Source organism: Peromyscus californicus, unplaced genomic scaffold, assembly GCF_007827085.1.
Source record: "Peromyscus californicus insignis strain IS unplaced genomic scaffold, ASM782708v3 Scaffold_25__1_contigs__length_3188244, whole genome shotgun sequence".
Lineage (NCBI taxonomy): Eukaryota > Metazoa > Chordata > Mammalia > Rodentia > Cricetidae > Peromyscus > Peromyscus californicus.
The window spans coordinates 1,731,396-1,754,209 of record NW_026294536.1 but is presented as its reverse complement, the minus strand read 5'-3'; the positions used below and the strand labels follow the sequence as shown (position 1 = coordinate 1,754,209).

At 42.2% G+C, this 22,814-nt stretch overlaps 1 protein-coding gene across 1 annotated transcript in view; it reads right to left on the bottom strand.

The window, feature by feature from the left end:
• The window catches only part of Tprg1 (tumor protein p63 regulated 1), a 105,202-nt gene that overhangs the window by 45,531 nt on the left and 36,857 nt on the right, over positions 1 to 22,814 (bottom strand). Inside the window, exon 3 of the mRNA XM_052753862.1 lies at positions 20,984 to 21,160. Coding sequence (XP_052609822.1) covers positions 20,984 to 21,160 — 177 coding nt within the window. The remainder of the gene's footprint in view (positions 1 to 20,983; positions 21,161 to 22,814) is intronic.

Genomic DNA, 22,814 nt, shown 5'->3' with positions numbered 1-22,814 from the left:
AATCATCTTAATCATCCACTACTGAGCTGATTTGATTAGAAGAGTGATCTCAGTGCTCAACAAGAAAACTTAAAGAGATAGAACAGGAGTCTCAGACGCATTCACAGAAGAAAGTCAACACAAATGTAATCTGGAAACCGGTCATATCCACTTAGTTTTTTTGAACTATCACTTTATGGATTCAAAAGGAAATTCACCCACAATCACAGAGCTAGGGCCTGGAAGAGTTGGCACAAAATCCAGCTGATTACAAGGCCAGAATTTAGTTCATTGCCCAATGCTGTAGAGCCCACTATAATATAACACTTAATTATACAGGTTTGGCAATGCAAGTCAAAGCATATCCCAAACATAATAATAGATGCTCAAACTACATATGGGAAAAGCATGCTATAACTTGGTTAGCCTATGACGTGAATAAATTCTGAAGGGACTGATTGCACTGTTTGCCCATCAAGGACTGAAGTGTACTTTGTGTAAGGTGGGGTGGGTTAACTGTGCTGTAAACTATAAAACACTCGAACTAGCTAGAGTCCAAACTGAATAACAGAGACTAGGCATAACAGTGTATTTAAAAGTAAAGACACAAGCAAACCATTAGGTTTTTCCAATAAAATTGCTTGCTTAGACTGATCAACATCCCTGAAAAGTTGTTATTTATTTTCTGTTTTCACTGGCTGACAGGCAATGAGAGTCATCATGCAACACCACCTTGCTTTGTGATCCAAGGCCATGCACTCTCATAAGTAGTCAAGACGGCATAGTTGTTCACGTCTCTGGAAGTTTAACTTTACCCAGATTGCTTTGCCTGTTTGGGTCTTACATAATCTCCAAAGTCTTCTCTACCTCTGGGAGTTTTTCTGACCCAAATATTAGAATTGGAAAAGAGCACTTCTATGTAAATAACGTAGACAAATAATGAGACAGTTTTCTTTGAGGAGACAACCCCTCGTGGGCCAATCACACTCCAGTGGAAGGCCACATATCCAGGAGTATATGGACAACACAGATTAGACTTAATGGTTTTTAAAATAAAGAAGAGAAAACCAAGTTAGGTGAGTGGGAGGGTCTGGGAGGAGTGGAGGGAGGGAACCGAATATGTTGCGTAAAATTCTCAAATAACTAATAAAAATAACAAAAGCAAAAACTAAATGTAAAGCATGAGCAAATGCAATGCTCAGGAGAGTCAGCTCCTTTCTGCTAGGTTTGTGTAAATGTTGATAACAACAGAGGGCCCTCAGCAAAGGAGCGGGAAGGCCACATTTCTTTATGTGCATGTGGCTGGGCTTCAGTGAGATACCTACTATGTGAGGGACCCTTAAACAACTATAGCTGCCCTAGCCATCACCTTAAACAAAGCCAGGAGCTGGCTAGTGCTGAGAGACACACAACATCAACTTGACAGGACCATGTTGACTCTGTACACTAGAACCAGAGACTGCCCCTCTCCCTTGAAGCAGCTCAGAGAACTTTCGTGTAAAGAAAACAACCCATCTCTTACTGTAGTCAGAAACAGCCCATGCAGCCTAGCAACAGAGACTCAAACATTTCACTATTTACTGTTCAGACAGTGATTTCATAGCAAGTGGCCTCGATTTCTTTATAAAATTCAAAAGTAACTACCATTTCGTCTCTGCCCTGTGGGATATGTGTGTGAGAGAGAGTGTATGTGAGTGTATGTATGCATACATGTGTGCTTGTGTCTGTTTATGTCTCCCTGTTTGTGTGTGTGTGTGTGTGTGTGCGCGCGCGCACGCGCGCGTGCGTGCCTGTGTGTGTGTGTGTGTGTGTGTGTGTGTGTGTGTGTGTGTGTGTGCGTGTGTCCAGTAAAGCAGGAAGTGAGCAGAGAATCCTGCAGCCCTGCCCTCCTGCACTTTTTGCAGGCCACTGCTGGAATATTTCTGCTGCCACCCAGCAGCGGCCGGGGTAACTACATGGATTTCAGACATACTATATTTAAAAGGGAAGCTATTTGAAAATTCTAAGAAGCAACATGGAAAGATCTCCTTAGAAAGACTCCTCCCAGCAATGGTTTAGGAAGGTCTGAAGGGTTAATTGCTAAGATAGAGTCAAGTTCAAAGCTCCTCACTGCACAGGCTGGGTCCTTACTCCAGGCACAACTGTAAAGCCACATTGACCTTTACTTCATATCATCACATTATTATTTTTCCCAGAACACACCGGCAATGATTTCAAACTGTAGAACTACAGTTCTGAAAGATACTTCGGAGACCACAGATAGACTCTCTTTGCTCTGAAAGAAAAAAAAAAATCTATGGAGAAAAGAGAAGACAGCATAGGCCAACACATCTAGGAAAAGCCAACTCTCAAACTCCTCATTTCCCATCTATCCAAGTGATGGGCCATTCCTTAGACATGTCCAGAGAGCAGATCCTTGCTTGTTGACGTCATGATAAGAACAATACAAATTTCTAGTATTCAGAACAACCTCCTGAGCTGGGTCAAGTTCTCATGTCAGCTTTCACACCCAATGCACATGAGTATATGTGTGCATACATGTGTTCACGTGTCTGTGTATGTATCCCTGTTTGTGTGTGTGTGTGTGTGTGTGTGTGTGTGTGTGTGTGTGTTCTTAATCTCTTACCTGTGAAGTAAGGGAATTCCTCCCAGTTCTAAATTTTCATAATTTTTATCATTCAGTTTCCTTTGTTTATAATACTGGTACCTTGGAAGAATCGAAGCATGTTGTAATTACCCTTTTTCCTCCAATGAGTCTGAAGAAATCAATCCTGAACTCTGATGCTCTGCCAAGCGTTTCTAAGTCCCTTGCCATTTCTAGGGAGGATTCTCTTATAGACAAACCCTACCCAGACTCTGGGCTCCTCCCAGTCCGGGAAGGCCTTCCACTTCTGGGGTAATCTGTACCAGTGGATATTATTATAGTGCCAATGGACAAGGGTCAACAATTAAAACAAAAGTAATTGATGTCTCATTGTTGAAAGAAATCTAAGGAAATCATGGGGAGTCACTGCCTTGTTCTTTGTTATTGTGTTCGAGACAGGGTCCCACTATGTAACCCAGGCTGGCCTGGAATGAGCTATGTGTAGCCTTAAAGGTGTTGCAATCCTGTGTCTGCCTCCCAAATGCTGGAATTACAGGCACATACCAGCAGATTCACTTTATAACATGTGACCTTCAGCATAGGCATTATCATAAAGAACATATAATTAAGATGGTTATTGATACGACTAAAACATTGATATTTCCCCCAGAAAGTTAAAGTAAATCTTTTTACTTTGGATTTTGCATTCTGCCCAGCCTCCCGCTCATCTTTTCTATGTATTTTTATTCTCACTTTGTTCTGTGTGCTTTTGCCAAGAAATAGTGAGCATAACTGAGGTATTTTTAAGGACAGATGATCCAGAAATCAACATAAGATTTAATTGCTAAGTTTCAACCCAGTGAAGGAAAACATATAAAACAAGAGATTCTCCCCAGAAAGAGGGTGGCAATTCGATCGTGACTGATAAAAACACTTGAGCACTGATATCCAGCAAGAGCAACTCAAGAGAACATGAACCGAAGATTCTGGACTCTGGGGCTGCTGACAAAGAGCCAGCTCTGAAGAAAATCACTTTCCCCTTTGAAGTCAAGTTCTCAGTGGTTTCCATTTGTGTTTCGGAGTCCTGTCCTGACACCATTACCCTGCTGCTGGAGACCAGGAGCACTTTCCAGAAGGAACGCTTTATCTCTAATATGCCCTTGTTATTCAGAACACAAGGCAGGTGCCCTCACATTACACAGTAAATGTGGGGTAAATTTAGGGTACTCTCAGGCATTCCTCCAGAGGGGTGTGATCCCAATATCTGCAGGAATCCCGAGGCAGCAACTTCCTACGGAGGTATTTCTCATTTAAATAGAACTTCTTGGCAACCAAATATTTATCTGGAAGAAGTTGGGAGTGGTCTTGTCCAATTGGGCACCTGGGTCTAGTCCATTACTCAAAAATAACAGGATTGTGGCATTTGGGGAACGCCTCCCCACAAAAGCTTGCCAAGACATAGCTGAGAGATCCTCCACCATCGACCCATCCTTGTCAACACGCCTCCTTGGTCATTATGAGTGAGTGGCCAGGGCCACACCCAGGATCAAGATCAAGTTCAGGGCATTCTTGGCACAGATCCCCAGAGGCAAAGTCAGGGTGTGCGTGACAAAATCCCCTGCTGCCTGTCATCACAGCTTGTGATACAACTTGACCTTTGCTGAGGCAATTCTGTTTCAGATTTTATACCCATTCAAGCAAATTTCAAGTGACTTTGTACCATTGAATTCAGCCAGTATTGCCTCTAAGAGGGTGGTAGCTCCGAATGTTATGTATAACCTCTCCTGCCAATATTTCTCACCTGGACTTGTTCAAAGGCCTGGTGGTATTTTTCTCAGTGGCCTAATCCATCCCACGGACACCCCCTGTTCCAACGATGCATTTGACATGCACTGAGCATGTGGCTACGTGCTTGTCACACAAGATGGTGTGCTACACACTGTAGTAACACAAACATGTGCAAAGCCTCCAGGCTTTAAAATATATGACTCAAATTAGCCAATCAAGATAAACAAAACACTCTGTCCTGACATTCTACACAGTCCATGAGCATGCCCTCTTCTTTCTGTCCACTCTGCCTGTATTCCAGTTACCCAGGAGACCCCATGACGGTTTCCTAAGCAACTTGTTACACTTTTGTGTCTTCCCATCTCTTTGGCAAATGTTCCCCTCAGTCTAAGTGCCAATTCACTCTTCTCCATCAAAATATCTTCATCTGTCGATTTTCAGCCCCCAAACAAGATTGCCTGGTCTTTCTGCAGCCTCTCTCTCTTCCAGTTTTCATTTACAGGTCGTCAAGTCATGTCTCATGAGAAAATTCTCTGTCTTCATATTTATCTCTTAGTATGCAGTGAGAGCTCAAACTGATTGAGGACAGGGCCAACATACTTCATCTCTTCTTTCCGACAAAGTCTATTAGGATATTATCTTCCAATTCTTTCATAACCACATTGAATTTGCCATAACTAAGCCTTGTTTCTGGGACCAAGGTGCTTAAAAGTCTAATTTACTGTGAAAGAAAAGAGGAAAACACATATGGCGGTAGTCACACAAAACACACAAAACAACTTTTATTTATTTAACAGGGGTTCACAATAGGCTGCCCTGGAACTCACTGTGTAGACCAGGCTTGTCTCAAACCACAGTGGTTCACCTGCCTCAGCCTCCCAGTTGGTTAAATGGTCCTATTGTTTGGGATTTCACACACCATGGTGATCCATCACACCTGGCTGATAAACCATACAACTCAAGAGATATTTACCACCTAATGTCTTTGCTTCTAAGTTAACATTTTGTGAGAACCAGCTTCTCCTCATCATTAAATGTTCCAAAATAGAACCACCAGTGCTTTATGTGGCCACGTAGGTTTAAAATTGTGTCTTAGACCTTTTACATGTGTTTGCTGTTTGGTCTGAATTGGGGCATACCATCTGGGCAATTTTATATGTGACTTCCTGATCAAGAAATAACTAGTCTATCTCTCACCAACAGAACTCCAATATCTTAGATCAACCCAGCACGTTGCTGTTGCCATCAGAACCCTGACTCTGGCTCTCTGTTAGTCACAGAGCCTCAGATCTTCAAGGAAGTGGACGACTCACATCCCTCTCCCACTCAACTCACAGCACAGACCTGTAGGTGCCTTTCCTGCTCTGGGACTCAGTGGCTTTTCAAGATTAGCTACTTGTTAATATTTTGTTATAGCTACAGGGTATTTGAGGAGTCATTGCCATCTTCCAAGAAAAAAAAAAAAAGCAAAGTAAACTGAATGGGCAGCAAAAGAAAGCTAATGCACGTGAAATGAGAGACAACTGCTTGGCACCACTGACATGGCCTTATGCAGTCCCAACACATCAGTGAAGTGGACAGAGTGAATTCCACTGGTGTGTAAGGACAAGAGCTTCAGGAAAGGTGTATATAGCAAAACCAACAAGAAACAGATCTGAAGCAGAGGCCTTATTTTGTAAAATCCTGAACCATGTGGACATTTGATCATTTGAAGTTGTGACCTTATCACCCCAACACTCAGGAGTTGGCAGAACTCATAGTCTCTAAATCTGTGAGTGAGGGCTAGCTCGGACTTCAAATGGCATAGAGTTCCCATGCGATAAGCAATGGCACGTATTTTTTTCTCTTGATAAAGAAGACCAAAAGTGGGCAAAGCAGGAGTATAGAGAGGATGCCTCTCTACCCATCCTGATGTCCTTAGTCCCACATTAGTTAGAGGGGAGCAGAAATAGGGTATCCTTAAGCACCCTAATGGACACAACTTAGACAAATGAGAAGGCTTGGCTGCTAGATACCCTGTGCCCATTATATATATAGTACAGTGATTCTCAATCTGTGGGTCACAGCCCATTTGAGAGTAACATATCAGATATCCTGTGCATCAGATATTTATAATTCATAACAGCAGAAAAATTACAGTTATGAAGTAGCAATGAAATACTTTTAAGGCTGGGGGTCACCATAACATGAGGAACTGTATTAAAGGGTCGTAGTATCAGGAAAGATGGGAACCCCACTGATGTAGTATTTCAATTAGGTATATGGCTGCCTCAGTGACTCAGGGATCCTCTCAGAAAGGAAGGCAGGAGGATTCCTAGGCACCAACAAGACACTTTCAGTATTTAACACACTTTTCTCCTACTCTCATGACTGATTTAAAAGGGTGTGCGAACAGAATTTTTAGGATTCTAGCAGAGCAGAGAGGTGGAAAAGATTTTTATTCATTACTAAAAACAGTCTGCAGAAAAGGCAGAGGCTGTTGCTTCTTACCTGAGTGAAAGGAGAAGAGGGACCCATTGTGCTATGGCCTTTTTCATTTGGTGCCATTCCTCACAAGAGGGGACTTGGGAGCCTACTCCCAAAAAGACTGTGGTCATCCTCGATCCTCAAGCCCAGATCAAAATACAAACCAAACTAAATCACAAGGCAGAGCACATTCCTGGATGCTGATATTAAATTAACTTCTTTCTATTGCTCTTAGTTTGAAAACACTGGAAAGGTACTTTTTAGCACACTTTGGTGACATGTTTCATTTCTGCTTACACCCATGCCTGTCTGCCTCCTGGGTAATTCAAAATTGTCATTACTGTTCAGAGTTTAGAGGCTCCAGACTTCTTATCCTGACTCCTATGGACTCGAGACCTATTTTCATAGTCACTAATTTACACGAGAAAAAAAATGAATACTGAAGGGTATTTGCAAAAGGAGAGAATGAGAAAGTGGGGAGCTGTCCATAGGAAAGACAACCACCCCAAACCCTGTTCATTAACTTCTCACCCTGTTTTCTCAATGGAATTGCTTTAATTTCTCTAGTGGATAGATAAAATTCTAGCTATCAGCTATGTATGAATGGAGAAAATCTGAGCTTGCTTCATAGCTAACTCTATCTGTTATTGCTGTAGTTGCTCTGGTTTGAGACAGTGTCCCACTTTGTAACCCAGGATGGCCTTGAACTCTACCTTGACCATCTTAGTACTGTAGCTACCCTAGCTCAGCTAATTCCTATGCGTTTTCAATAGAAAAAGTCAGAATTATAAAAGGAAAAGAAAAGATATGAATTACATGCCTGGGACTGAGAGTTTGAGCTCAGAAGACCAGGGAGAAGAAAAAAAGAGAAGGAATACGTGAGTGGAATGGGGAAAATACCACCTCTGGCCTGTCTCCCCTCGCCCACCTCACCCTTCATTTTAGGTTGTACAATAAATGTGCCTATGCTCAAGTGTATGATTTCTTTGCAGCATTAAACATTCCTAAAGCAAAACAAGAACACTTTTTGGTCACTGTTCTTTTTGCCCACGACAGAGTTAAAAAGTCAGAAACTTCTAACATTTAGATCGATCATTTGCACAAGGCTTGGAGAGCATTATCATTACCTCATTTAACCCTTCGCATATTAGATGGGAGCAAGCCAAGACTCTGCAAGAAGAAGGCACGAGGCAAATAGGAGAAAGAATTGGAACAAGAATTCAGATTCCATTCTCCAGAGGTGGAGGATCTATACTGTATTTGTAAGCAGTCATCCTCCTTTAACCAGGATTAAAAGGTGCGGCTGTCCATCAGCTAGAAGAGCAACACTTCCCCACCCGCACCTGCCTCCCCTTGCCAACACACATCCCAACCGCCACAATCCTCTGCTGCTGCCGCTTATTACTTGAAGTGACCATTTGAAGTCAAATGCCATGACGTCCATCTGGATGCACGTCTCACTGTGGCCTTTCACATCGCTCCTTCATTGATGATAAAGGCATTTGTTTATATAATGTCTTTGCCACCACAGAACCTTGGTGATTTATGGCCATTCCCTCATTATGCAAGAAGTAGTTACCCTAAGAGGTAAGTGGGCTATTTTCCTCATTTTGTACTCTGAATAAGACCTATTTCTCTGCAGCCTCATAGTCTGTGACAAGGCTTCCCACTCTGTTCTAACTGGGAACCTCATCACTCTTTTGTGAGTGTCAATACAAACAGCACATAAATTAGGGTTGTCCTGGGTGCTCCCATGAGGTCATAGCTTCTCAATGCCTAAGTAGAAAACTCATCAGCGCCACTGTCCTTCAGGCCATATGTAGCAGACTGGAGTCACACCAACATTTCCAGTTCCTCAAGGGTATATGCCACCTCTCTATTTTGCATATATTCTTCTTGCTTTCTGGAACATTCTCTTCATGATGTCCTTCACCCTAACTTATGGCCGTTCCAGAACCCCTTCTTCAGTGAAGTCTTTCCTCATCTCCTTACCTCCAACCTCAATCACTGTAGTCTAGTCAACATCTATGATAAAAGCTTATTGTTGGAGATTTTTTACTCTTTTGGGGGGCCCACAACTCAGCTCCCAAATAAATCACACATAGAGGCTTATTCTTACTTATGAATGCCTGGCCTTGGCTTGGCTTAGTTCCCTGCCGACTTTCCTTAACTTATTCTGACTACCTTTTCCCGTTCTCTAACTTCTGTAAATCTTACTCTTACTCCATGGCTCACTGTGTAGCTGGGTGGCTGGCCCCTGGAGTCCTTCTCCTTCTCTGGCTCCTTGAGCTTAGATCTCTCCTCCCAGATTTCTCCTTCTATTTATTCTCTCTGCCTGTCAGCCCTACCTATCCTTCCTGCTGACTTGCTATTGGCCAGTTCATCATTAGATCATCAGGTGTTTTAGATAGGCACAGTAATACAGCTTCACAGAGTTAAACAAATGCAACATAAACAAAAGTAACACCTTAAAATAATATTCCACTACAAAGATTCTAGTGCCCTGAGAGTAGGCAGCTGTCTGTAAGATGGCCTCCAGCAATGGCTACTTTCTGATCTGTATGTCTTGGGTGGCACCCTCCTTTTCTACGTGGGCTGGTTTTGTGACTTGCCTCTAGAACAATGCAGGGTGTTGTAGAAATGACAAGATGGTCCTTCTAGGATCAAGCTACTGAACACTAGCTCCCATCTTACTCGACTCCTCTCCTCCCCAACCCACCTCTTACTCTCTCCAAGAGAATCCAGCAGCCATGTTGTCAGTGGCTCTATGGAAAGGCACATGCGGTGGGGGGAACTGATAGCTCTGTCAGCTGCCAGGGAAAGCTTGGTCTTCCAGCGGCAACCTGAGTGTGTGAGAGCGGTGTTCTTTAACAGAGGTCTCATAGACCCCTGGCAGCTTGGTAGAGGCTTTAGAAGAGACTCTGAAGCACAGGAATATGGTTGTCGGTTTACACAACCGAGTTCCGGTTCAGTTGTAATAGTTATCTCAGCTTCCATCTTTTCCCATCGTCTCTTATGCACTCCAAACACTCCGTAATAATAGACATGAAGTACATCCTTCACTTGTAAGCTGACTCTGAACCTCCTTCCACTCTAACCCACACCACAAAAATTCAATCCCATGATCTCATGCCAGAGATTCCTCTTCTACCACGTCTTCCCACTCAAGCCCTCCCTTTTTTTTTCCATCCAGCACACCAGATCAAATCCTTGTAATTTGCCAACCCAACTACCAGGGAGTTTATCTCCTAGCGAGCCGCTTTCTCTGTTTTATTTTTTTTAACCAAACATTTCTCAGATTGTTACTAATCTTACCTTCTAGAAGGAAAATATAAATTGTTTCAGGATCCTCCCCCAGAACTCTTAACACTGGGCCAGGATATGACTAACCTGCAAACTCCTCATACTATCATTTGAGGTCATTCGGTAATTTCTAAAAGACCTTTAAAACAGCTGGGCCCTAAGACATGGGAAACTTGACACACCACACTAGCCAGGCATTACCTATCCACCCCTTCTAGACTGATTTTCTGGCCCTAACTCCTACTCACTCTACATGGCCCTGTCCATTTTGCCCACTCTCAAGGACCTCTTCCTTCTGCCCACTAGAAATTCTATTCCCTTCCCTTTTGACCATAACAAGTTGACTCGTTACTAGATCCCAAACCAAAGCTTGTTTTGGAAGCATGTATATGGTGTGTACTGATCTGCCTCCCTGGGAAGTTAAAGATCTTGGAGGCAGAGATTATGTCTTCTTGTTTTGAGGTACACAATACACCAATATACACACTATAGCCAGATCTCAGGAAGGACTCACCAAACAGAATTTAAACACTAGTTAGATAGAACTACACTTATGAAGCTGCTTTTAATTTTCAAAATGCTACTGGAAGGGGAGATTATTAATAAGAGACTTAAAAAAATAAAAGCAACGACCACAAACCACCTCTGAAGCCAAGGGGGAGAATTCGATTAGAAAGAAGTACCTTAGTGCCTTTAATCCCCCAAGTTTGAGAAAACAACAAAACAGCAACTTCCACCGGGTCATTTCTTCTTAATTCAAAACTATTCAGATTCCTTTGGTCCACTCAATTCTCTGGTCAGGTCAACACAAAGTACCTACCAGCATTCACACTTCTCTCTGTCTTCCCAGCCTTACTCTTGGAGTTATGCAACCCCTGGGGGCGGCATACATACACTTCAGCTATTTGCTCTGTGCTCATAATTACATTGTCTAGACAGGAGATGTTGCTGGAGCAATAGGAAAATATTTTACAAGGTGTTCCGCAGAACCACACTTATAACAGTGATTAGAACACACTGACAGACGCCAAGCCAGCAGAATCAGCCTGGGCCGGGATCAGCCTGGGCCGGGATCAGCCTGGGCCAGGATCAGCCTGGGCCGGGAGCCGATTGTAGGCAGAGCAGAATCCCTTTGAAGCTCTCAGCTGAGGAAGAGATGCCAAATTAGAATGCTGGGGGCATGGAGCATCACCCCAGCCTTCAGATTCTTGGGTTCACAAACACAAGGCTGCGACGACAGAAGAGTGTCTAGGAATGTACCCCTCTCTATGCTCACCCCAAGTCTCCAGGGGCAGAGGATGCTCCCATTGTCATGAGTAACTCCAGTGACTGGGCAGGTATTGGTCACAGAAACCAACTCCCCAGGCCTGCTTGGCTTCTATAGAGAACAAATCCCTATGTTTACAGAATTCAAATGGGAACAGCACAGAGAGATATAATACCTCCTCTTGCAGAAAGACATGTCTTAGCCTGGGCCACTCTGTTCAGCTTTGGTTGATGTATCCACGTGACAGCAACAATATTTTCCAGCAGAAAAGCTCTTCAGAGCTATTTTCACAGGAGGAATTGATTAGGTAAAATTGTTTAGTTCACAAAAATGATCGGCTTCTGTAAGATTGCTATGCCAATAGAGGCCCATGTGAGCATGAGCGTGCCAACATAACAAAGACATACTAGGGCCATTGTCGCTTCAGCAAAATGAGATTCAGCAAGGACAAGAGGCATATCAGGAGAGCTGGTCAGGACAAGGGCCCGCCAAGCCTTTACTTGTGCATCTGTCACACAAATGCTTATTCCTCATTGGATACCTTTCTCAGCACTGTGCATGGTTAGCTCATCAAACCTCGGCACAGGCCCAGGAGACTGGCATTACGACATCCCACCTCCAGTGGGACTTCCAAATGAGCAAAGGGAGGCAATGGATTCAAGGAACTTGGTCCAGGTCATTCAGAGGCCGATCTGCCTGTTAGAGTTCAAAGGAGAACGGAGTGAAAGAAATGGACCCTTTAGAAATTAAAATGCTGGGCGGTGGTGGCGCACGCCTTTAATCCCAGCACTTGGGAGGCAGAGCCAGGCAGATCTTTGTGAGTTCGAAGCCAGCCTGGTCTACAGAGTGAGTTCCAAGAAAGATGCAAAGCTATACAGAGAAACCCTGTCTCCAAAAACCAAAATGCACTGGAGAATAAGAATTAGGCGTGGCCTGGCGGTGGTGGCGCACATCTTTAATCCCAGCACTGGGGGAGGCAGAGGCAGGTGGATCTCTGAGTTTCAGGTCAGCCTGGTCTAGAGAGTGGGTTCCAGGGCTACACAGAGAAACCCTGCCTAGAGAGAGAGAGAGAAGGAATTATGTGCTAGCAAAGGTGGGGAGCTCCAAAGGTGGTGAACCTCTGTCTCAGATGACCCCCCCCCCCACCCTCTGTTTCCAGGAGCAGGAAAGTCATTTGACTACTCAGGATCTGACTTTCCTGATTATCCTCTGTGAACACACTTTTAAAGCAGGAGAGGTGAAAAGTCAGTGTGGGTTTTCTCATCTTTAAACATATTTGCAAAACACTTTCACGGTGATCATTTAGTGCTGCTATTGCATTACCCTAAGAGGTGACCTGTAAGGATTTAGTTACTGATATTTCATCAATTGGAGAGTGAGGCGCATCAGAATTAAAGTCATATCAAGTATGGTAGCACATGACTGTAGCCCCATTGCTCAGGAGATTAAGTCAGGGCAATTGTTAGTTTGAGGCCTGTCTGGACCAAACACGGAAACTGTCTCTCAAAGGAAAAAGAGTTCTAGTGATTTGTTCAGATTCAAATGGCACAGAAATGGGTGGGAGGATTTCCTCAGATGGTGAAAGCCTGGTCTTCCCTGCACCTATTTTTCTGGCAGGTTATAAACACAACACAATTATGGAAATTAGTTTTCAATTAAAATCTGGGACTGGATCTAATTATGATAGGAATAACATTTGGGGTTGCCATTGTAGAGCTCAGGCTACTTCCTGGTGTTTCTGTGGTGAATGCTATGATCTGAGAGAATCTCTCTCCCTTCATCTCACAAATAAGTGATCTCTAGTCTTCAATTTTCTCTTGACAGTACCCCTTCCTTTCTGTTACACACACACACACACACACACACACACACACACACACACACACACACACTACACTGAATTAAACAAAACAACTCTTTCGTAAATAGCAGCATAGGGCATACACTGGCGCATGCTCCGCTCAACTCTGATGGTCTCCATGGCTGAGCAGAAGGCATAGTTCCCGTGACAAGAAATGAGATCTTCCCCCTGATGTGTGGAGAGGAGGAAGAGAAAGACCGAGTGCAGAGACAAAGAGGAAAAGAAAACAAAACAAACGAAAACCAAAGGGAAGGCCTATGGATAAGGGGAGACTGGAGGGGAGGGGAGGGGAGGGGAGGGGAGGGGAGGGGAGGGGAGGGGAGGGGGAGGGGAGGGGAGGGGAAGGGAGGGGAGGGGAGGGGAAGGGAGGGGAAGGGGAAGGGAGGGGAGAGGGGAGGGGAGGGGAGGGGAGGGGAGGGAAGGAAGGGGAGGGGAGAGGGGAGGGAGAGGGGAGGGGAGGGGAATTAAAGAGAAAGGGGAATTAGAGAAAGAAAGAGAGAGAGAGAGAGAGAGAGAGAGAGAGAGAGAAGAGAGAGAGAAGAGAGAGAAGAAAGAAAGAAAGAAAGAAAGAAAGAAAGAAAGAAAGAAAGAAGAAAGAAAGAAAGAAGAAAGAAAGAAAGAAGAAAGAAAGAAAGAAAGAAAGATTTTGAGACTTAGTGTAATAGGCAATAGCTGATGGTGTCTGGACCCCAGAACCTCTCACTTTTCTTCTCTATAAAATGCACCCACCAACCTTGCTTCTTCCTGATCGTTGACAACGAACTGTCACAGAGGAGACAGGGCACCTGACCAACAGCTTTAGAGCCAGCAGCCAGGGGGGGTACTGGTGTTCGTTGGCGGTCTTAGCTGTAGTTTCTTTGAAGGCGGGGACCTCACTGGACTCTGGCCAGGATTTTCTCAGGCGTCCGTTTGTCTTGCTCTAAAGCAGCTGGTTCTCCCTTGCCTCCTACTCTGCCTGCTGCAGCCTCACTTCTGACCTAATAATGGTGACTTAATACCTGAGAAGGGCCAACTGGGTTGGGAGCAAAGATAACAATCAAATTAATCTACTTAGTTCCGTGTCAACAAAAGCTTTAATCTTGAAGGAAAACCAGTGCTTGTGAACACTTGAAAACCATGGGGCTTATTACAAAGTGCTTTCTGTCCGGTCATTAGAATTGAACTAACACTGAGACTGTTAGTGAGAAAGGACTATTAACTGCCCCTTTTAAAAGACAGGGAAACAAAGTTAACAGCCAGGAAACTGGGCATGGAACCCAGAGCTGGGCTCCTAATCCAGAACTCTGATCCATGTGAAGGTCCTGCTAAAACTCCCTAAACAGTACCCACTCAAGAACCCCAATCAAGCCAGATGTCTGCCTCTGTGCACAGCTGCAGGCCGCTGGCCCGGCCTTTCTCACTCTCACCGCAGGACACAATGCTGACTAAAAGCACACAGGTTAATTAGGAGGCCTGGAGTTACATCAGTTCCCGATGGTCATGATTGGATGCCTCATGGGAGAGTGAATAAAACATTCCATAAAAGTAAGAATTGTTTGGTGAAACTCACGAAAGAAGAGGGCAAAGACTGGGAGACTTGAGGAAATGTGCGGAGGTCTCAGAGCTTTCCAAGTCGGGGTACAGTGTAGATTAAGAGAGAATGTCAAGTGGAAGCATTACTCAAGAAAATAATCACTGAATTGGTAATGCTTATTGTAAGCAAAATGTATTAAAACATGATGGTGTAGAAGTAGTGAATAAAAACCATAGACTATTGTATTCAGTTATGCTTGGAGCTGGGAGCCAGTCAACAGTAGAAAGGGACACCGACCACAACTGTAAATTTGAAAAAAGAAAAGAAAAAAAAAAAAACTCCACTGAGTTTCAGACCACGTAAACATAAACATCATGGCAAAGTGTTTCTAAACTCTAGTAATAAAGCCGAGTGAGAGAAGTAAGGCATGGCTTCTATCTGACTGTACTTAAACAGTCCATCGGAAACAACCTCCACACTGGATTGTAAGGTAAAATTACCAGCACTACATGGTAATACATATCAAAATCAAAGTGATTCAGAAAGTAGAAATTTAAAAAGAGGTAACGAGATGCCCCCAAAAGTTTTAAAAAGAACATAAGGATTGAATACTTGATAGAATGGGCAGTTTATAGTAAGAAATATATTAAATGCCTACAAAAATGCATACATTAAACAGCACAGTATTCATATCTATTATGTAAATTAATTAAAGTAAAACAATTACCACGCTAACAGGAAAATGTAATTCTTCTGTATCAGCCCATAATGGACCAAGTAGCCAAAAATATTGCTAAACAAATAGGCAAAGAGAGAAAATATAAATACAATGCTGTGTGTCTAAGTATCATTTATCACATTTGGAACTCAGAAAGCAAAAGCATCATTTTCAAATATCTGTGAATGAAAAAAAAACCTAGCTGCATGAATGTAAAATATTCAGTAAATTATAGAAAGTAGAAAAAGTAAGAGAGTACATGATCATCCTCAAAGATCCATCAAGCCACAACACAGAGTTATTTACATTTAATTTTTATTTAATTATTTATTAATAATTTTATATATAATTATTATTTATTAAATAATTGTTTAAAAAATGTAGTGACATTTAATAATAAATTAATATTTAATATTTAAATTATTATTAAAGGCACCAATCTGGAAAGTCTATGTTGTAGTTCCAAACTGTGTGGCATTTTGGAAAAGGCAAAGCTATAGAGATAGAAATACCCTGAGTGATCACTAGTGGCTGGCGGTAGGTAGAGATGTAGAGTCCAGGCATACTGCTGAACACTCTACACAACACCAAACAGCTACCCAGAAATAATAATTCTCCTTTCCAAACCACCAATAATGTTAAGATTGATGAACTCTGCCACAAAGCAGCCACAACACATACTATAGATGAAAGCCAATGGATGGACCAAAATCTGATTATGATAAATGTTTAATCAAAATATGAGCAAAAAGAGAACAAAGGAACCAAAAATTAAAGGAAAAAATAGGGAGCAAGTAGCAGGTAGCTGATCATATCAAAATCACAAAAATGTGAAAAGAGTAAATGTTCCATTAAAAGGCAAGTATGATTCAAATGGATTAACTGTGTGACCTATGGGATTGTGGCAAGGAACACACAGTAAACATGGAGGATTACTAAGTAGAGACGAAAGGATGGAGAGTGATATTCTATGGGGGGGAAATTAGGTATAAAAATGATGGAGGTGCTAAAATAATATCAGATTTAACATTTTTGTTTGTTTGTTTTGTTTTTCTAGACAGGGTTTCTCTGTGTAGCTTTGCGCCTTTCCTGGAACTCACTTGGTAGCCCAGGCTGGCCTTAAACTCACAGAGATCTGCCTAGCTCTGCCTCCCGAGTGCTGGGATTAAAGGCGTGCTCCACCACCACCTGGCTAGTATCAGATTTAAAACAGATCGTTAAAACACTGTGCATTGCCAAGGATAAAGAGGAACACTGAGAAGCTGGAGAGGGGCTCAGCATTTAAGAGCACTTACCCTTCTCGTAGGGGATCCAGGTTCAGTTCCCAGCACCCACATCAGGTGGCTCACTACCTTTTGTAACTCTAGTTCCAAGGGGTTTGATGCCCTCTTCTGACCCTCTGAGGTACCTACAGGCATGTGATGCATATAAACTCATACTTTAAGAAAAAAACCCTCATATTTAAAAAACAATTATTTTTTTAAAAAATAATGAAAGTAAAAAGCTTATACAGACACACAAATTTGATTACTTTCTAGGAAAATATTTTTAATGAGGAAAAACTGAATATGTATATATGTATAAAACTTATCATTGTATATATGTATCTAGTAGAACACATCCAAAAAAAACACATGAAGCAAAAATCAACAAAACTAAAGAAAGAACTCAGTTACACAATGACAAACGTTAACACTTCTCTTCAAGGCTGTCATGGTTTGTGTCTGAAACGGCCTAAAAGCCCATATATTAAACACTTGGTCCCTAAAAAGTGGCACTAGTTTAGGGGGCGGGGCTAGCTGGAGGAAAAGAACTATGAGGGTCTGCCCTTAGTCACTGGCTCTCTCTCTCTCTCTCTGTCTGGCTCCTGTCCCTCATGAAATGAACTACATCCTCCACATGCTCCCAGAGCTGACAGATGCTCCAGCATATCAGTCCAAGAGAACTTGGACTGAAATCTCTGGAACTGTGAACCAAAGTGAATGCTTCTGTTCTGTAACTGGTTTTCTAAGGTATTTCGTCACAGATACGCTAAAAAATTGACTAATAGAACTAACCGTTGTAAAACTGGAAAAAATTCAGTCACGTTGTAGATAGCTAAATTAACATTATCAAATACAGTATCCTAATTCATGTGCCAGCCAACTTCAGCATAAAATTGGTGCCGTCAAGAAGATATATAGCAGTTTAGTCCATAAAATAAATCTCAATACATTCATAAGGTCTTAAATGAAAGACATGAGTTCTTGAGGCTGGAGAGATGGCTCAGTGGTTACGAGCAGTTGATGCTCTTAAAGACGACACAGGTTTGATTTCCAGCACCCACAGGGTAACTCAGAAGAATCTGGGGCTCCAGATCCAGGGGGATCTGCTGTCTTTTTCTGGACTCCACAAGCACCTGGCAGGCACATGGTGCACAATGTACAAGCAGATAAAATATCCATCATATAAAATAAATAATGGTTCTTAATGTAAAGATATAGGTTCTCTAAATGAAAATTCAGTAATATAAAGATATTTAGAAAAAATCAGATATTAGCTGGTACAACTTGTATTTATGGATTCAGAAAGAAATCACAAGAAAAATAATTAGACGATATCTCAAAATGAAAAAAGAAATACAGCACATTTCAATTTATGTGAGGCACCAAAAACAATAGTTAAAAGGATAACTCTGAATACTTATAGGAGAAAACATGAGAAATCTTACATAATAACCTTGTTTTTTTTCTGTAATCAGTTATAAAAGAGGAAAAGTTAGCCCCAAATTGACAAGTGAAAGACATTGTAGAAAAAAGAGCAGAATTCAGTAAATAGTAACCAAGCAATAGGGAAATGCAGCAAAAGGGACAAAAGACGTGTCTTTCTAAAGCTAAGTTCATAGATGAGTAGGAAACACAGAGGACACAAACCACCTTAGCAAGAAGTGAAAACATTAGTAACATGTCTTACTGATGTCAAAGGGGAAATGAGGAATATTGTTAGTAACTTTATACCTTCAAATACAACAAGCCCAATATGCTTAAGACATTTCTTGAAAAACAAAGCTCATTAAAGTTAAAGTAAATCAAAGAAAGTGTAATTATATAATATTCATGAAATAATTTTATTTAAGAAACTAGTCCACCTAGTCATGTCAAGATTCCCCATGTTAATGTGATCAAACTTTCAAGACAGAGATTAAATCACTCATCACCAAAATTTTCTACAAAGTAAAGGATAAAATATTTCTCAACTTGTTGTATGAGGACAGCACAATGCACATATTAAACTGTGACAACAGCAAAGTAACAAATGACAGACTAATGTACCTTGTGCATGTCAGCACAGAGTGCAATAGAATAATTAAAACTGTACTGTGCTTTGATGAGCAGAATGGACTAAAAAATGTGGAAATACCCAGAGATGTGTGAGGAAGGTATACACCATGCAGGTACATTTCAAATCAGTAGGGGAAGGTGGAATGTTGAATAAATGATGTAGAGAATGTTAGCTGATTGATTATCTATTGCCCTACCTCAAGCAAATTTCAGATGAAATAGCAACTTAACCATGTTTAAAAATTAAATTATGAGCTCAAAACATGGAAACGGATATTATAATTCCATTACAGATAATATCTCCCTTGAAAATTTCAAAACCCTGAAAGAATGATAGCTCTGACATTAGGAAGCAAAGGCCATAAAATAGCATTATAAATCTGTAAGTGCGGTGGCACACTAGGATGAAATGATCCAACGTGCACAACAGAACACAGATGATATTCTTGGCCGGGCGGTGGTGGCGCACGCCTTTAATCCCAGCACTCGGGAGGCAGAGCCAGGCGGATCTCTGTGAGTTCGAGGCCAGCCTGGTCTACAGAGCGAGATCCAGGACAGGCACCAAAACTACACAGAGAAACCCTGTCTCAAATAAATAAATAAATGAACTCCCTGCCCCCCCCCAAAAAAAGAAAAGAGATGATATTCTCTGACACATAAGCATCTCTAACAACGCCAAAAGGACAAATACTTGGTCTTGTCAAAAAGGGGGTATTTTATAGAAAAATTTACTCCCTTCACATTCTCCTAAGGTAAATTGAACAAAACAAAATAATTTCTTTAATCTAACTGACTGGCAAAGTAAGAAAGTTTCATTACACAATGTTAGTGAGATTAGGTACCAAAGGATACCCTCTTGCATCAACATTTTCATCTTATATGGTGGGCATTTGACTATCTCTGTGAGTCAAGATTCACACGACTTTAACCTAACAAATTCCACTCCTGGATCTCTAGGTTGCAGATGTATTTGCACACTTATGCGAAGTCCCACAAGCAAGAACATTTATGGGAGCACAGTTGGCAATAGCTAGGGCAAAGGTGGCTGTCCATCAGCCATCGGTGAGAAGCCAGCTAAGCAGGTTTAAATAGGAACACTCTGCAGTAATAGAGACTGGAACTGCTCTGCAGATGTGTCGAGTTTTAAAGGTGTACACACAGAGACTGTTTGTTATTTTGTATCTGCAGGCAATGTCTTCAAAAGTAAGCAATAAATTGCTGGTTTCTGTGTAAAGAATGTAGGATAGAGGGTCTCGAGTGGAAAACAAAGGTCTTAAAAATAAATATTTTGTGACATCTAAATACATTTTGCATGTGTACACATTGTTGAAAAACCTACTTGTTCTGAAAGTTAATAAACTAAATGAGTCGGTTACTTCTTGTTTCCATGCAAAGAGCAAATGAAACACAGCTCTTTGATATGATATGGTAAAGCTTTGGTGAGGAAACCGATATGTTCATTCAAGGTGCTTGAGTTCTCAGCTCTGAGAACGTGCCAAGCCCAGTGCCAGGTGCTTAGTGGACAAGAACAACAACAAATGATGTTGACCTTCTGTAAGTCTTTGATGAAGATGGCTACCCAACAACACTCCCAGGTCAACACTCCTCCTCCTCTGCAGACCTCACCCAGTCCCTTGTTCATGGTGTGCAACCGTTGAGCTCCAGGGAGGAGTTTGAAAAACCACAGCTCCTGACTCTGGGGAGGTCTGTCCATCTGGTTTTACAGAACAACTTGAATACCAAACCATATCGAATGCCCCTGACCCTGCCTTACTCTTTGGGGCTATGCTGTTCCTCTGCTTGGAGTGCTGTTCTGCCTGCCTGGATAGCTCCTGCGCAACAACAAATACGAACTTAAGTGCTTCTCCAGGGAAACCTTCTCTAATTGTTTGCCATATGAACTGAGTAGGAACTTTTCCTCTATATTCTCATAGCTCTCCCTACCTACATACATTTAGCTATTTACTTAGGTTCTCGTTCTAAATTACCAATTTGCTTAAAATCACATCTCTGGCGCTTAACATAGATTAGAAGCTAACTTGATACTTTGATGAGCTTAATGGTAGAACTTCCCTTCTCCTCTGCATCTTCCAGCTTATGTTACTCAATTGACCATGTTATTGATGTCCCTGCTTATGTCTGCCTTGCTTCACAGCTGCTCCAAGTCCAAGGCATCTTACTCACTTGTCCAGAGACATCCCCGGGAAGACAAACTTGCCCAGGCAGAGGCGACAGATGGCACTCAGGGGGATCTGCTGCATCTGCACACAGCTAAGCATGATGAAGTCGTATTTGCAGATCAAGAGGGTCTTATCCGTGAGCAGCAGGACCTTCTCCTTCTCATTGTTCCAGTGGTCGATCCTGAAGGAGCAACCACAGGGTGAACAGAAGCAATGATTGCAAGGTGTCTTAAACAGAAATAACAGCATTCACTAAGACCATCAGGCCCTGCACAGAAAAGGGGGCTGAGAAATACCTCCGGCCACCCTTTGTCTGCCAATCTGCCCCGGGTGTGAGAGATGAGGGAAGGCTAAAGAAGCCAGGGAAATAAACGGCTGAGGACCACAGAGCTCAAGATGTTTCCCCCTTAGATAAACCCATTTGAGGAAACCCAAGTCTGCATCATCTTGACCTCGGACCAATTTGTACTTTCTACCCTCCTGGCTCTCCAGGAAGCCTTCATGGAGCAGTCCTCCTCCAGGATACCAGGAATGTCATTGTCCTAACTCAGGCTGCACTACAAAGTCCTCTCACTGTCAACTAGCTTACACTGATCTCCAGGAACCGTTTGCTAGGTGGAGATGAAGCAGAGTTAAATGAGGATCACCACGACCTAAGCAATCGCATCCCTCTGGGGAAGTGATAGCCAAGCAACTGAGCAAGAGACGCTTGGTAAGTGCTCACCGATTTGATTCGCTCCCAAAGTGAGAGACTTTTGGGGTACAAGAGGAGTGTTTTGGCTGTGAATTAAGATTTCTGAAAGAAAACAGGAAGGAAATATAACAGTGCTTTCTAATTAGGAGGGAGCAGTTCTTGTCAATATAGCAGATCCTTCAGGATGTAAGACTTCATGACTTATGGGGCTGGCAAAATGGCTCAGCAGTTAAGAGCACTGGCTATTCTTTCAGAGGACCAGGGTTTGATTCCTAGCATCCACATGATGGTTCACAACCATCTGTGATTCCAGTTCTAGGAGATCTGCCTCCTTCTTCTGGCCCCCGTGAGCACCATGCATACATGGTGCATATATAAGCAGGCTGCCAAAATATGCACATATATAAAATAAATACATTTTTAAAAGACTTTATGACTTGTTAGAATTTAGTGTGTGCTTTTTACTAAAAGATTGACCTGTTTGTTTTGTGACCAGTTCATGTCAGAATTCTGGCCACATGTAATCAGTCTAGTGGTTGAGGGTTATGGACACCTTGCCCCCACCCATTTCCTGAGCAGTAGCCATGGTGCAGTTCTTAAGATGTAAACCGAATGGCATTACTCCCTCCACTTTGCTGTACAACTTCCCTTTAACTTAGGGTCAAATCTAAGGCTCCCAAGACAAATTACTCATTTCTATACAGCCTAGAGTCACTCATCTTACAGCAGAGAGAACACTCAGTGTCCTAGTCATGGTTCAAATCCATGGGTTTCTTAAGCTACTTTATAAACCCATCACCTCATTAGGCTGTCTAGAAGTGGCTTCACCCTTTCTCTTCCTGCATAGATCTACATAATTCATTTTTAATTTTACATTCATCATAAACATATTGCAAATGTATTGTATTTTATTACATAATTATAATTACATGTAATTTTATTATAATTGCATAAATATCTTTGATAGTGAAAGTATAAAGGCCAATGTGAAGTTCCATGGCTTCCATTCTGAACGGCAGCTTCAACTGTATGGAAGTTCATCAAGTGGTATAGTCTTTCAGTCTTGCTGTGGGATGTTCTGTATGGCAAATGTGTTCAATAAATAAAACACTGATTGGCCATTGGCTAGGCAGGAAGTGTA